Source organism: Haliotis asinina, chromosome 10, assembly GCF_037392515.1.
Source record: "Haliotis asinina isolate JCU_RB_2024 chromosome 10, JCU_Hal_asi_v2, whole genome shotgun sequence".
Lineage (NCBI taxonomy): Eukaryota > Metazoa > Mollusca > Gastropoda > Lepetellida > Haliotidae > Haliotis > Haliotis asinina.
This window is the reverse complement of record NC_090289.1, coordinates 52,683,673-52,701,408: the sequence shown is the minus strand read 5'-3', so window position 1 is coordinate 52,701,408 and position 17,736 is coordinate 52,683,673. Positions and strand designations below refer to the sequence as shown.

General features: G+C 39.1%; 1 protein-coding gene across 1 annotated transcript; it reads right to left on the bottom strand.

The window, feature by feature from the left end:
- Positions 1 to 686: 686 nt before the first annotated feature.
- Positions 687 to 14,995, bottom strand: LOC137297999 (large ribosomal subunit protein mL45-like). The gene is made up of 8 exons (XM_067830017.1): positions 14,733 to 14,995; positions 13,826 to 13,975; positions 11,573 to 11,708; positions 7,727 to 7,791; positions 7,326 to 7,477; positions 6,788 to 6,842; positions 1,938 to 2,087; positions 687 to 1,419 (listed from the first exon to the last, which is right to left on the bottom strand). Exons 1-8 carry the CDS (start codon positions 14,775 to 14,777, stop codon positions 1,138 to 1,140), a joined length of 1,035 nt encoding a protein of 344 aa, XP_067686118.1. The 5' UTR covers positions 14,778 to 14,995; the 3' UTR covers positions 687 to 1,137.
- Positions 14,996 to 17,736: the final 2,741 nt, after the last annotated feature.

Below are 17,736 nucleotides of genomic sequence, written 5' to 3'. Positions count from 1 at the left end.
ACCCGTAACCAGCGGATGTTTAAACCACCAGACTATCCCACCACCAAAGTTGCAAAATATTCTGAGTATTTCTTTAGGAGTCACACAGAAATCTGTACACAAGCCAAACATGTAAAGGGTGCGAGGTAATGTAATTATGCTTGGAATTCTCACTTGTCCACATGATTAAACTCAGGTGTAAAATGTGTCGGAAAGATACTTGTGGTTTTAGATAGAGGACAAAATGTGTAAAGCATCGTGTACACATGCGTGTGTGACTAGTTGTACTGTAGTTCTGGCTGCAGCTGACAAGAGCAACCAAAGCGCTATAAAAGACCTAAGTCTCTGTTCATGTATAACTTGACTTCCAAATTGCTTTGCAAACTACATCCAGATTATTGTCCCTTTTATTAAGCTACCCTTCAGAAAAGCCATGCCACAGTTTAATAATATCTATCTGACTCCGACACAGTACAGGGACACCCAGACATTGTTTTATGGCATAAACCTGGAGTGACAGACAGGTGACGGGACATCACTATTTTGAATAACGAACTGGGTATGGAACGCTGACCTTTTGGCTTCTGATAGAAGCTCTGTCTCAACCACTGTCACCAACAGCACGACATACATTATGGTAACTAATAAGTCATCACCATAATCAAATGTTTCTTTAGCTTAGCATAAGAGAACAAGGAAACTCACTCTTTACTGTTCAGCTTTATTACAAACTCTCACACACTCTCGTACCCATGTGTATATCGTTAGGAACGCACACCCAAGTACAACTGGATGCATCACAGAAAATATATAACCTACAGTCTTACGGGGTCAAGGAACATCATCAACACTTCTCATCCAGGGCATTACAAGAGCTGAATGTCTAACTGAGGATACAGAGCCCCTTCCATCATGGACATAGGCAAGTCGTCAATACTGTTATGTCACACAACGAGCACATGAAAAAATATTTATGACAGTTTATGACATTACACAGCCTCCATGAGGACTGATGTCTGGTGCTGTGGCAGGACTTCACCAGACAGGGTGTGAACATGACAGATAGCACTGCCCCAGCTTGCCCTGTGACACTACCAGACATTGTCCAGGGCCAGATACTCCACCACACTGCTCATACTACACGACTGGTTGCCTGCCTCACGCAGCAGTCTGCACAGAAGTGTCTTTGTCCGGCTTCTCCTTACTGGTGGATGAATTGTCTTCCTCTAACTCCTCCAGAGGTTCAAACTTGGGTACACGATATGTCTTTATCAAGGGCTCTCTCGGGGGCATCCACTCTGGAATTATCTTGCCATGAACTCTCCATTGTCCATAAACATTTGCAATATGCTTCTCAAACACGACATACTCTAAACAGTCTTTAGGAATAGTCTCACTGCCATACATCAGACGACCAAATCGGTCATAGATAGCAAGGATCTGCAACAAAGTTCAATTACAATGAGAATGGTGATATCTGGTACAGAACTTACACCAATGAATAACACTTGTGAACATATCGGCTTGCTGCTGCACGTCTCACCACTAAATGTACCCCTGAAGATGTGTTGAGCCACACAGGAATGAATAACACCCCTGTAAGCCCACTTACATTAAGTAACCCCTGAGTATATGGTGAAATGCCTGACCACGCTGTTGTGGCCGGACCACCCTTGAGTATATGTGTAAACACCTGACCACCAATGACTATATGTATAAACACCTGACCACCCCCGACTATATGTGTAAACACCTGACCACCCCCGACTATATGTGTAAACACCTGACCACCCCCAACTATATGTGTAAACACCTGACCACCCCCGACTATATGTGTAAACACCTGACCACCCCTGACTACATGTGTAAACACCCTGACCACCCCGGACTACATGTGTAAACACCTGACCACCCCTGACTACATGTCTAAACACCTGACCATGCTGCTGTGGACTGACCTGTTTGGTATGCATCCTGACGGTGACCTGGGCATACAGGTTGTCCTTCCCCAGGACCTCTGTTGTTCGGACATGAGTCACACGGGGCGGCTCGATGGACTCCACAAATCCCCAGCGAAAGGTTTTGTTCTCCAAACCCCACACCATCTCCTGCAGAAACAACCACATTGACAGGATAGTATCAGAGAATTCAAAGGTAGTCAATAACAAGAGTGTTTCTTTTTCCTTGAGAGGCATTTCAGAAGTTGTAAAGGTTAAGGAAAACCAAGTTCTATGGACAGTCAACCTATATAATGCAATTAGTGTGACTTTTTGGTGTAGGTACTAACCCTGATATCCTGATATCATCACATGTTTGGTAACGGTGTTAGTATCTACAATGAAATGTGACACTCATGGCAATAAAGAAACTGACAATCCATAAAACTCGGATGTATTTCTTGAACTGAAAACTACCTTCACTGAGTGATAAAGTTATTCAAATATCTGAGAGTGCTTCATCAAAACAATCATGTAACAGTAGCACAGTATGTGTAAAAAAGATTATTTGTTAAACACTCAATGAAATTAGCGATACTCCCGACACCATGTGGAACTTTCTCAACAGACATCAAAATAACATCGGAAGAGGTATGAAGTGAGTCATCCTCGATATCTCCAGGGTCTGTGTTCTGATAAGTCTCCACTATACCCTGGATACATCTACTTGTTAGCCTGATAATTTTGTTAACTCTATCTGCTGGCTCTGCATTCTTACAGTAGCCATTAAGCTAATCCACAGTTATAACTGAACTTGCCAGAGTACCTCTGCATTATATGTGTTGCCAAGTTTCATTGGTTAGATAATTCAAAAAGTGAAAGTGAGTTGTGATTGGTTTGCACAACTTCCCATTGTAAACACCTGCTTGGATAAAAAGCCAGTCAAGGGAGGTAATAAATTCATGGGGCTGAGGCGTAGATGCATAACGGGGACTTATCGGAACATATACCCCGGACAAATATCAAGCATACAAGGGAGATAACTATTGGATAAACCAAGCTCTATGTTTTAAGTCTTTTATGAAAATTCACTTCTTGTGTTGGGAGCAGTAAACTCACACTGGCACACTGAGCATAAATCAGATACCATGATTAGATGTTAGTCAAGTAATCAAGCATTGCCAGAAGATTTGGGGTTCCATTTTCAAAAATTCAAGTGAGCGATTTAGTTTAGTTTTATGCTGCTTTTAGCAATATTCCAGCAATGTCATGTGAGGGGACAGAAATCAGCTTCACACACTGTAGCCAAGATGGGAATCAAACCATGTCTTCAGCATGACGAGCCAACATTTTAACCACTGGGCTACCCTAAATCCCCCAAGTGCAAGTCTTTTCACAGATGAATATATAGTACTTTTACAGTAGCATATACAATGCATAACATCAGGTTGGAGACAATCACTTACTCATTGGAAATTAGGAAATATCCATGTTGTGCAGAGTAGCAAACAGATAACAAGCAAACTAAACAACACTGTGAGCAATCTGTGGATAATTGTGGTGTGGAGAAGCCTTGGGTTTAAGTGTCTGTTCGTCATGCCTGGGGGGCCTGTTTCTTTCACCACACGGGTACAATGTATGAAGTCCATTTCATGTCGCCGTGATGCTGCATGGTTAATGACTACTCAAGCAATAGCAGTACTTATCAGTGGATACAATGTTCTTGTAAATAATGTAATTTTCTGAATGAAATTGATATTTTATACTTATCATGACTCATGCTTATTATGCTTATCTTCTCCCTCTATGCAAAGATAGAGGAACACTTGAAATCCCTTGCAGTTCCTTTCTAATTGCAGTGGATGTACAAAACAATCACCCACTAGGCGCCTTCCATTTCCCACCAATACAGTCACATGACCAGTCATGCTTGCCACTCTCTCCGAATCACATAAGCCCGACATGAGTATTGCTGGGACTTTAGTATGCCAAAGAGGGGTGGTTAGGAGGGCTTGATGCCATGAGTCAGGATAAGTATAAAATATAAATTTTATTCAGAAAATTACATATTTTTCCTTATCTTGACTCATGCTTATTATGCTTACACAATCTGATGGAAATGGGGGTTGGTCAGGCCATGCTGGATTCTGTTGACTGCCATATAAGTATGTCCAGTCACAGGCAAACTGTAGTGTAAATGGGGTTGCCCAGCGTAGAGAATATAACCAGTCTTCATAAAAGGGAGCAAAGGTTGGCATTGCACTTCCCTCACTTTGGTTTGAAAAATATCTTTCATGTCAAAAATTAAATATCGCCATCATCAAAGGTACACTCCCATTTCCTCACTTGGTTGTGCTCCCTGATTTCTAACCCAATATTTAATAATTATTCACATGAAATATTTTTTATTCGATGTTTTAAGCACCACTCATGGTATGTAGGATCATTCTTGACCTCCATGTCCCCATACCAGCTTCTGATTCAACACATCTAACATGTTGAGAAACTGAATTGGGAACCGCTGTAATTCATGTAATTGTAGACATCCTCGTCTGGTCAAATCCTGTGCTGATGTGAGCAGACCGAGTAGACATTGCCACTGTCGTAGTAGTAATGGAGAGAGTACAGCTTGTTCTATCATGGCTTGAATTTTGACAGACTGAACATCTGAGACGATGATGTGGTTCAACGGAGTGATGAATTGAATAGCGAGGAATTGAAGATCTTGCCTGTAATTCTGATTTCTGTAGATTCACAAGCCATCCAAATTGGGTTAGCAGCCTGGTGGTGAAGTCTTAGTGTAGTCTGAGTTGACTTGTCTAATGATGTGTCCAGTAAAAGGCAGTGGAAAGATAGGTGCTGTGGTGCTGCCTGTAGTGGGATCTTGTAGATATTTCGTAGGATGCTCATGATGTAAGATTCGTACAGAAGTCCCCAATTCCTCCAGTAGTGCTGTCCACCCACTTGTGACGGTTGTATGGGAACGGCTGTGGGTGGAAGACTCCAGTCATTCCAAACCATGGGAGCACCTGTTTCCTCCGGCTGAGCGATGCAAAGAGCCCTTGTCGTCACGAGTGTTGTACTTCTTGTCTCTTGTGCTCTGAACCCTGGAGAACTTTGACTTGTTAGAGTAACACTGAGAAGTCTGCTTGAGGACAGTAGTCAAAGTGTCGATGGACTATCATCATTCCTTCCGTGCACTCCCGAATAATGTATTTGGTGACGTCCTCAATTCTGCTGTAGAATACCGTGGGTGCTGACCAGGAAGCTCTATACAAGGGTTTAACAAAGCTGTTGCCCCAAGAAGATATTGATAGTAGACCTTGCCGGCATAGTAAATTCAATCCAACGACCTTGAGGCTAGATGCTCCAAAATGAATTGGTGATCCTTCTTCTGAGTGACAAGTGCAGACAGGATCATCGTTTCTTCCTTATTCTCCGGGTTGCTGAACTTGGAAAAGAGAGCCTCGTTGATAGCCCTTGAACAGGTGAGTCAGGAGAAGGTACGCCACGTGGTTGTGTCCAGCTAAGCCAGTCACTTATCTTCCACCTTGTAGGATCTATTGCAAGTATCGTTGATGAGCTTGCATGATTTGTCTGCTTTAGGTGCTTTCATAAAGGGCTCCATATGATGAAGTGGGAATCGACGAGCGCTGAAGGCCAGGATGTGTTGTTGCTGATACTTAGTCACCGTCTGAAAGGCTGTTGACAAAGCACAATCGGCGAAACATCAAAGTATGGATGTTGACTCATCATATCGGTATGTTCCTCATTGGAGTCCTTAGATGGTTAGAGTAAGTTCAAACCATTCGTGATCCATGATGTAATCTCTGAGTCTGAGAAGAGAGCTTCATTCAAGGAAGAAGATCAGAGATGTCCATCTACGTCCTGTAAATGCGCACCCATCTGATGAAGATGATGAATGATGATGGCGTCTCTGATGAATGGGGGATGCAGGCAGTGAATGCTTGCGGCTGTAGCATGATCTATGAGTGCGAACACTCGGCAAGTCAATGGAAGGCAGTTGAAGACTTAATCTTTGACAAAGCCCACTTCAACTTCTTCGTTTGAGACGATCCCGATTCTGACGATGTGCTCTTCTGAGATCTTGTTGATTCACTGGTAACTTGATCATGCTCCTGCGGTACGTCTGGCTGATCACTAAAATGATGAATGTCAGCTGTTAGCAACATGTGGTTACAAGACTCAGAATCAACCGATTTAGACATGACTAGTGAGCCTATATTGTATGTCCTTCGTATGCCTTTGAATGGAATATAAACATCATGCAAATTCTGAATCAGATTATTTCTTGCAAAGTTCACAGCAAAAAAAAAAAAGGTAAGAACAAATAGGTTTGCATGAAAGACATACTACATGAGGATCAATCGCTCACAGCTGTACTTTACACTGAGATAATGATTTCATCAACTTAGACCAAGTCCAAGTTGATGGAAAATATGTCCAAAACACAAGAGAGTTTAAAAATTTTGCACAAAAACAATAGGGATACAACATAATTTAGATCATATGACATTAAGGCAAAAGCTTAACGCCATATCAGGACAAAAGTGTGCCTCCAACCATCCTCGTCGGGCGATGTAGGAGAGAGTGAAAAGCATGGTCATGTGATTGTAATGGCGGGAATGGGAGGCTCACAGCGAGTGAGTGTATTGTACAACCGCTTCAATTATAAGGGAACTGCAAGGGATTTCAAGTGTTCCACTAACTTCGCATAGAGGGAGAAGATAAGCATAATAAGCATGAGTCAGGATAAATAACAGTTTATGATTAAGGACATTTATAACTAACTAAAAAACTAATCAGGGTTAGTTAACTTCTTCAGTGCTGTATAAATGACTTATACCCACCACATATCCCTTCTCAGATACAAGTTCATGGAGTCGATTCTTGTTGCCTCGTACACTGAAGCAAAGAGAGGAGCATTGTGAGGTTCGTTGGTTGGTTTGCTGCCTAACACCACACTCAGCAATATTCTAACTGTATGGTGGCGGTCTGAAAATAATGCAGTCTGGACCAGACAATCCAGTGATCAACATCATGACCATCGTTCCATGTAATTGGGATACAATGACGTCTGAATGAAGTCAGTGAGCCTGACCAACCAATCCTGTTAGTCACCTCTTATGACAACCATGGGTTACTGAAGATCAAATCTAAGCCAGATCTTCACAGGTCAGACAACAGCACCACCAGGACAAATGGCAACATGACTAAATATGACTCCCTGTCGAAAGTTTACACATGCAGCAAATAATATTTTATAACAACTAAAATCATGTTTTAAGAAAAAAAAATAAATCATGTTTTAAGAAAAAAAAAAAAGAGTTCTTTTTGTATAAACTGGCACAACTGTCAACTACAGTACAGGCTAAACAGTCTTCTTACTCCTCCAAACACTTCTGAGCCTCCATCAGAATGTCTTGGGCCTGCTGTGCAAAGTCCTTAATATCGAAATCATCTTCGAACTGTCGCACTTTCCGCAGGGCCATAAACGACTTGCCTTTCTTCTCAAACTCTGTATACTTCTGCTTTACTCCCTGTCCAACAGAAACAAACAATCTTCAGAAATAGGAAACAAACAATCATTTCCTTGTAACAACAATAAAACAGGACGTTAAAGCTGATAATCATATGGAAATCTTAGAATTTCAACAAGTCCTATCATATATTTTATATTTTACCCATTAGACAAATTGGAACAATCCATAATTATGTGATAGAAAAGTTACATATTCTACATGTACTATTCTGAAACATTCTGAAGTGATTGATAAGGGTACACTGACCTCAGTTGAGAGAAGGGAAGACTTGCCATCTCCTTCTGGAGGGACGAAGGGTTCAAATATGGCAGCTGCAACAACACCACCAATATATCATCTCCTTGCCTGCACTGAGGGAGGAAGGGGGAGGGAGGTGTGGTCAGGAGAAATGCTTTTTAGAGCTAACCCATTGAAATACCATGTAGGGGATTAACAATGAAAACTGTCAATGGCTGATGACCAAACACTTCAACCAATACTTTTCCAAATCGCCCAACTTTAAACACCAGACTAGGGGTGGTGGTAGGGGGCTCCCTATACGTTAAACAGAGGATGGTACTGTCTCATAACAGAGGATAGTACTGTCTCATAGCAGAGGATGGTACTGTCTCATAACGGAGGATGGTACTGTCTCATAAGCCATTAGGTGTTGCATACTAATGAGAAGAAGTAGGGGAACAGTTGAAATAATGGTGAAGATTCAGAGACAGTAACATCATAATGTCCACTAAAATTATCCACAATGACAAAAATTTGATAGTTTATCTGTTCATTGAGAAATTGATCTGTTGGCATTGAGTAATTAACAACTTTTTATTATATTATGATTAGAAAGTATATACATCTAACAGGGATAAACAAAAAACAACATGGTAGTTAATCCCCTCATGTGTACAATCATGTTGTTTAGGTTAATCTAGACATATATACATCTGTTCTGTGCTGTAGTTCTTCAGACTTGCTTCACAGAAGTATATGAATCTGAACTGAAATGTTGCATAATGTCATATAAAAGTTTAAATGCATAAATTATTCTGTATTTCTTGTTCAGTACCACAGGCAATTTTAAACGTGAGCTTAAAGAGGCTGCATTAGTGATAGAGTGTTACTGCGTGCACATGAATAACTTTTTGCAGGATATAACATGACCCGCGGGGATTATTGAAAAGTAAGCTCGCTTCCCGCAGGAAAAGCCCAAGGCCAAAGGCCTGCAGCTATTTTCGAATTAAATGGAGCTTACTTTTCAATAACGCCCAAGTCATATCAACCTATAAACAGATTGAAGATATACTTTATGCATAATTTCAAAATTTGGAATTCACTGATGAAATAAACTGGGATGAGACTGGCAGCAGACGCCTCGCCTTGCACGCGTAATAATCCATGTGTGCTGCATGCACTGCTCTTCTTGCGAGAAACACACAATTCATACTAAGAAACATACAGAGATTTTACATAGCCTAGTGGATAAAACTGCCAAGTAGCAAGCCAGTACTACATGTTGGAAATTGTCAGTAATGTCATATTTTACGATCATATTCAGAGAAAGAGAGAGAGACATAGGAGGATCAATCTTCAAAACAAGTAAAAGTTTGGGGGTAGGGGGAGATTATTAAATCACATATACTTGGGGGGTACAAATACATAAATCATTTATTAACATTGTTATAAATGAAACTCTGTCATGAAAACTACTCATTTCGAAATTTAAGTATCTTAAATCGACCTTTTTGACAACATCCGCCAGTCTGAGAATAAATGGTATTTAGGATTGTTTTTACCAAGTTACAAAATCTAAACTACTTTCTACTTGTAGTCAAATATCCGAGGACGAAATCGTTATGCTACAAATTGTGTCGTTCAAAATCCTTTATCAATCATTACTACAACTCGTAAACAGTTTTGATTTTTAAACTTCATGACAACAAATCTAAACAGCATCTTGAAATGGGGTAGGTGTCCAAGAACCTGATTTAATATGCACAGGGTTCCCTAATGCTCGCTTCGCACTCACAAACCACATATTTAGCATGAACTGAGGGGTCCTTTGGAAATCTGTTTATGGTGACACCATTACCCGACACCTGGTCGCATTTTGACAGCAACCTAACAATTCCGCATGCCTTTCTTGAAGTCAAGAAATCAGCAAATAGTCAAGTTTGCTACACATTTACTATCCACTAACTGAAAGTCCTTCCTCACATGACATCACACCGGTTCGCTGCAGTCCCCTGGTGACAGGGTTATGCAATCTGTCTGTGTTTTCGTTGGCGGGTGAGTGCGAAGCAGACAATTTTTGACAACTTTTAATCACTCTGTATTACTTAATCAAGCTTTTTTTTTTTAAAGAAACAAATTGATGTTTTGCTTAAGACAAACCTGAAGTCATCCATATGCAAATTTGTAATGTTAAAAGAGAACTAAACATTTGACTTGTTCTTTAAGATAAGGCCAGATCAAAGGGACATTATTTAGATAATTGTCCAAGGAGGTGAGACTGTATCAGATTTGAAGGTCCCCTGAGAACAATAGAGTGACGTCACTGTCAGTTTATAAGTGAAAGTTCATGTTGTTATTTTAAGTTACGTTCAGATGTAACTCCATGCTTTGTTAATGTAAACCACATACAAAAACTACATAAAGCTACATAGAAAAATCATTACTCGGATTACAGTCATCCCTTGCAATAACGTTCTTCGTTGATCGTACATAGCCATTGTTTTTCAGATGCTCGAAACATTCAGGGTTTGCTCAATAATAGTAATGCGAACAGCGAAATATCGCAGTAACTTACAAAAGACAAGACATGCCACCAGTCGAGTACCTACAGTGTTTGCTGTGATGCAACACTTCACCCTATAGCATGGGTAAACACAGTCATCCGAGAATGCATGGTGTCAGAAAACACATTTTATTTGATTAAATTCAATCCCATTTGTATTCATTAAAACTGTTGACAGTAACAACGGAGACACTGTGAGAGAAATGGTATCACCTCATTCCATATGTGTACAACCTCCACTTACTACATTCGTGAGGGTCCGTTTTTCGCTTACGCCAATAGCACCAATTTCACATTATCCTTAGCAATCACAAACAGATTACAGCCCTGTAATCCATGGACTCAGAGACCCATGCTATTGATTCATTGAAGTCATTTTTGACAATTAAGTAGCCAAAATTTTGTTTTTACAATCAAAGTTGCAAGTACTGCGGGAAGTCAGTGGTGACTTGTCAAACTGTCTACATAAAATGTATCCAGACAGGTAAGGGCCTGTGTACATTGTTACGTTAAATATGTTTGTGGAAAACATGCATTACATACTAATATAATAGCAATAAATAATATATCTGTTACAATAACTGGTTAAACATATAAATTATCCTCATAATGGAAAAGAAATTCTTTGATGTAATATTATCGGATCGTTTTTAACTGAAAACATTGGTATATTGGAGCAAAACATCTGTGCACAGCTGATCCTTATTTTTGGCTAGTTGAATAACAGGTAGAAAAACAGGAACAACAATCAAATTATCACGTCTATTGATTTTTTATTGCAAGTTTGCCGTACATATAAATATTTTCATTTTCAAAGTTTGTTTCTTTTCACTTTCTGAGCACAATACATGAAATACATGAAATGACAGTTTTGTTATGTCCTTGAACAATACGATTTTACTTGGCCTTTGTTCCACAATATGTAATGGGTACTGTAACGTGGATATCTAAGACTGCAGGGGGGTCATCTGTGAACCCCAAGACGTGTTATGGCAAGGGATGACTATTTTTAATCAGAGGCATAGTGTACACTAATAAATCAAAACTTTAACTGAGTTGTCCTAGACTGTGTGCTATCCCACTGGCTATTTGTAATTATGTAATGGATTCCTTATATTGTTATTATGATATGTAGACTTAAAAAGGTTTGACAAGTATTTTGTAATACTAAACCTGAGGCATGGGAGGTAATAACATGGAAAGTCAAAATTTACATTATTTCTTACGGAATTTGAAACAGTCCTCCTCATGGTACTATACATAACTTGCTGTGCATACGTCCCTGTCATTGTGGAAGGGAGGTAACTCACATGTGCAGCTAATATTGATGGGTCTCTCTTGAAATATTCGTGGTGGTGGAATTTTGTCTTCCTTCATTTGTTTGTGCTTCTCATCAGCTGACATGTTCCTGTCTTTCATCACCTTTCCATAGTCTGGCAAGTCAATCTGAAACAACAGCCATAGGTGTATGGTTGATCTAAAGTAACAGACATTTTTGCAAAGCCATTCCAGCATAACAGATCATGAAATTAGATCATTACAGATGACTATCAAAAGCATGTTTGAGTTTTCTAAACTTGATCAAGAGATCACCATGTAGCTTGTAACCTACATGCCATGGACAAGCATGTGAGTTCCACACAATGTCAGTATCTGGAATCTATCAGTGAGAGTAAGTGTGCGTGTGTCTGTGTGTGCATGTGTGTGCGCATGTGCGTGTGCATGTGAGAGTGGTTCTGGGTCACTTTTAGCAATTTCCCAGCAATATTATGGTATGGAAGATGGGTTTCACACATTACAGCCATGTGAGGAATTCATCTTAGAGAGTCATGAGTGAATGATTTAACCTTTAGGCTACCACACAGACCCTGGCCAGTGAGTGCTCAGTGAAGCGTTTCACGGGTTCCAAAAAATAATTTGAAAGCCACTTGCCACAGTGACTTAAAGCAGGTAATTATGATGTAATTATGAATGAATTCATCAACATAGTATTTGATGTTAATGTTTACTGGACTATCAATTAAGAAGTGATCAATAGTAAAGTAAGATAACTCTACTTTAAAGGTCACATGCAACGTAAAACACAACTTTGCAGATTCTGATACCTTTAGGTATGCACTTACTGAAACAAATCATAAAAAATGTCAATTCAACCTATAAAGTTGAAAAAAAAAACGCGATGAAAAAAAGCCCGCGAAATCGGAGTTCAAACATTTCACTAAATTCCCCCCAGTGCTGGGCGGAAAACTGGTTTCAACAGCTGTGCTGCGCTGCGTCCATGACGCATGCGCAGTGAATAGGTTCACGGAGCTTGAAACAGTATGCATGCCCAGCGTCGTGAGCAGTAGTCTAATCTTGGTTGTGTACACAAACAAGTAAATAATCTACTCGTTACGTAAAACAACTTGTTGATTGTGGTAAGCAGTCTCTGTCACAGAGAAAGCTCAGTGTCTGGTTTATTCACACCTATATGTCTGTCTGCCTGTCTGCTAAAGGCAACATGCAATACACAGCTTCAATTATTGACCACGTGCAATTTGAACTTAACACCTATCAGACTATACGACATAAAGAAAATAAGTTGATTTATGACTCGTGCACCCGTGTCCCATGTCTGCCACATTATGTAATTAGGCACGTGTGATACACATGACATGTTTTTATGTCTGTGGGTTGGAAACAAACTACATTCATTTTTTTCGGATGATGGACTTGACGGAAACTGGTGCAAACTCTTGTCAGTTTCAAGTCCTGCTTTGTACTTGGACGAATGACAGATTCCAGCCACGCAGTAGTTTACAATCTCTACTGACATGATTTTTTATTGGATCGAGCGCAAATTCAGAGAACATGTATTTTCTAAACCAAACATCTCTATGTACATTCTTCATAGATAACGACTTCTTTTAGTGTATATGGTTTTGTTTGACAACAGTATATGAATCTATACTGAAACGACGCATCAAGTACACAAAAATAAGTTGTTATCCATAAAGAATCTTACTTTCTTGTGACTCGCTATACTTCTATAATGCCCATCAAACAGATCATCTTTCTGTACACACAATGAACTCTCAGCATATCAGGAAATGAAACAGCCAATCAGAAGCCGTTGTTACACTTGAGTGCATATCCACCCGCTATGACTGGGTTCAGTCTCCCGAGGGCTTCGTTTCGGGGGAAGTAAGCCCAAGTACAAAATATTGCACTTTTGAATCGCGATTGTACGCTTATAATTGTGTTTATTTGTTTCTTTAAAGTATCAATGTATATTATATGTCATGAATAAGCGATAAAAGAGTTTTAACTATGTTCGATTTTTTGGTTGCATGTGACCTTTAATATCATTGGGAAATTCAATAGCTACATTTTGAGCAGATATGAAATGAAATTCAAGTTTATTTGCAGTTTGAGACTGCAAGCTGTAATTATCTAGTAAGTAAGATACCCTTGTTTGATTGCCCATAATGAAAACTGACTTGTTCTGGGCGTGTGGCGATGCGATTTTTTAACCTGTGTGTTTTGTTGCCTGTCTTGGCAGGGCTTGGTGCAGCCAGCCTTACCTTCATAACCTTCTTCCTCCGGAGTTTCCGGAACTTTGGGTTGAAGTGTTTACTTGATGGGTATCGCACCTGAAGTACACACACAGCGGGTGCACACTGGGATATGACAGGCACAGAACATCTTGATACCACTTGACAGCTTAATATTTTCTGAAAAGAAAACTAAATAAGTATGAGCATGTGGGGCTGTTAAAAGATACTGAGTCTGATACTGGGAAGGATACTGGAGCAGATGACAAAGGCTTGCAATAGTTACTCAAAAGTTACCACAAACTACAACAACTGAAACCTGAAAACTGTATTGTGCAAAAATAGTCAAAGAATATAGTTAAAAAATATCTAAGCAACATCGTTGCAAAGCTGTAAATGTGACAATGAAATTCTGTTATTATTTATCCATGCATTCAAGGGCGAATGTTTCTGGATATCCCGTTCTGACAAACAACTCCATGAAACAACCAGCCATTAGAAATCAGTGAAGCGATCAAAAATGTTTTTTTAAAACATATATAAATTTCTTGGGTACTACTAACTGAATGCAGGCCGTGAATCGGGAAAAGGTGTTCAACCCAAAGAATCCTTTATATGGGTAATTTTCTCAAAGCCGAATCTATAAAAAAAAGGGCAAGCCTAGTTAATCAAGTGTGGGTTAGAGATCAATAGCAGTATGTAGTTCAATAATATTAAGTCTTGCAACCAGTGGAATATAGTCTGGTAATAGTGTCAACCGAAAAGAAGAGGACGTGCAACAAGTGCACGAAAACAGGGGTATCTGTTTCCACGCTCGCTGCGAGCTGCTCAAGAAATCAATGTTTAACAAACGAATGGGAAAGAGAAAGACATTGATCAAATAACAAAAAGGACACACAGTAATCAACATAACAAATGGTACGCAAATGTCATTCACCTGATGACAGCCGATACGCACGAGTCGGCTTATGTGCGCGGCCATTTTGCGGGGACAAATTACGCGTCACGTGACTAGCTAGCCAAAAGCGTGGTCGTGATACATTTGCCCTAAGAACGAACTATAGCACTTCTATGTCGTCGACTGAATGCCATATATTAATTTGCTTTCAGTTTAAACGTCCATTTCTTTCATAAAATCCAGAGAAACAAATCCGTAATACAGTCTTACGCTGCCACCTCATGCCAGAGTACCATAACTATTATTTTCATGATGAAGAATGCCGTATGTATGAATACTTTTCTCGGACTAATTTTGAACAATGTCTATTCTGAAGATTTTATGGATATCAACTTCTTTATTATGATTACACTACGTTTCGGAGTTAATGCTTACTCCTTTATTCTACCTAAGAATGAAGATTTTATGGATATCAACTTCTTTATTATGAGTACACTACGTTTCGGAGTTAATGCTTACTCCTTCATCCTACCTAAGAATGAAGATTTTATGGATATCAACTTCATTATTATGAGTACACAACGTTTCGGAGTCAATGCTTACTCCTTCATCCTACCTAAGAATGAAGATTGTATGGATATCAACTTCTTTATTATGAGTACACTACGTTTCGGAGTCAATGCTTACTCCTTCATCCTACCTAAGAATGAAGATTGCATGGATATCAACTTCTTTATTATGAGTACACAACGTTTCGGAGTTAATGCTTACTCCTTCATCCTGCCTTAGAATGAAGATTTTATGGATATCAACGTCTGTATTATGAGTACACAACGTTTCGGAGTTAATGCTTACTCCTTCATTCTACCTAAGAATGAAGATTTTATGGATATCAACTTCTTTATTATGAGTACACAACGTTTCGGAGTTAATGCTTACTCCTTCATCCTGCCTTAGAATGAAGATTGTATGGATATCAACTTCTTTATTATGAGTACACAACGTTTCGGAGTTAATGCTTACTCCTTCATTCTACCTAAGAATGAAGATTTTATGGATATCAACTTCTTTATTATGAGTACACAACGTTTCGGAGTCAATGCTTACTCCTTCATCCTACCTAAGAATGAAGATTTTATGGATATCAACTTCTCTATTATGAGTACACTACGTTTCGGAGTTAATGCTTACTCCTTCATCCTACCTAAGAATGAAGATTTTATGGATATCAACTTCTTTATTATGAGTACACAACGTTTCGGAGTTAATGCTTACTCCTTCATCCTACCTAAGAATGAAGATTTTATGGATATCAACTTCTTTATTATGAGTACACAACGTTTCGGAGTTAATGCTTACTCCTTCATCCTGCCTAAGAATGAAGATTTTATGGATATCCACTTCTTTATTATGAGTACACTACGTTTCGGAGTTAATGCTTACTCCTTCATCCTACCTAAGAATGAAGATTTTATGGATATCAACTTCTTTATTATGAGTACACAACGTTTCGGAGTTAATGCTTACTCCTTCATCCTGCCTAAGAATGAAGATTTTATGGATATCAACTTCTTTATTATGAGTACACAACGTTTCGGAGTTAATGCTTACTCCTTCATCCTGCCTAAGAATGAAGATTGTATGGATATCAACTTCTTTATTATGAGTACACAACGTTTCGGAGTTAATGCTTACTCCTTCATCCTACCTAAGAATGAAGATTTTATGGATATCAACTTCTCTATTATGAGTACACAACGTCTCGGAGTTAATGCTTACTCCTTCATCCTGCCTAAGAATGAAGATTTTATGGATATCAACTTCTTTATTATGAGTACACAACGTTTCGGAGTTAATGCTTACTCCTTCATTCTACCTAAGAATGAAGATTTTATGGATATCAACTTCTTTATTATGAGTACACAACGTTTCGGAGTTAATGCTTACTCCTTCATTCTACCTAAGAATGAAGATTTTATGGATATCAACTTCTCTATTATGAGTACACTACGTTTCGGAGTTAATGCTTACTCCTTCATCCTGCCTTAGAATGGAGATTTTATGGATATCAACTTCTTTATTATGAGTACACAACGTTTCGGAGTTAATGCTTACTCCTTCATTCTACCTAAGAATGAAGATTTTTATGGATATCAGCTTCTTTATTATGAGTACACAACGTTTCGGAGTTAATGCTTACTCCTTCATCCTGCCTAAGAATGAAGATTTTATGGATATCAACTTCTTTATTATGAGTACACAACGTTTCGGAGTTAATGCTTACTCCTTCATTCTACCTAAGAATGAAGATTTTTATGGATATCAGCTTCTTTATTATGAGTACACAACGTTTCGGAGTTAATGCTTACTCCTTCATTCTACCTAAGAATGAAGATTTTATGGATATCAACTTCTTTATTATGAGTACACAACGTTTCGGAGTTAATGCTTACTCCTTCATCCTGCCTAAGAATGAAGATTTTATGGATATCAACTTCTTTATTATGAGTACACAATGTTTCGGAGTTAATGCTTACTCCTTCATTCTACCTAAGAATGAAGATTTTTATGGATATCAACTTCTTTATTATGAGTACACAACGTTTCGGAGTTAATGCTTACTCCTTCATTATGTATTTCACTTCTAAATGCCCCTCAAAGAATGTCTACTCAGTGAAGGAAGCAAACATGCTTTTATACCGATGTACCTACCCACCTACTTATAAACAAACACTACTTCAATAGCTTTTTCAGTTTGCATAATAGACTGACCAAACGTAGAATGTAGGGAACGTGATGCTTTTTGTATGTTTCTCTTATAAAAAAAATACCCTGAGGTGTTGGTCAGTATATCACTCACGGGGTTACATGCCCCTGGCTTGATTATATACCGGCCATACTCGTCAACTGAGTGAGTGAGTGAGTGAGCTAGGTAGGTAGTTACGCCGCACTTGCAATATTCCAGATATATGGCGACGGTCAGTGAATAATCGTGTCTGGGTCAGACATTCCAGTGATCAACAGCATGCGCATCGATCTGCGC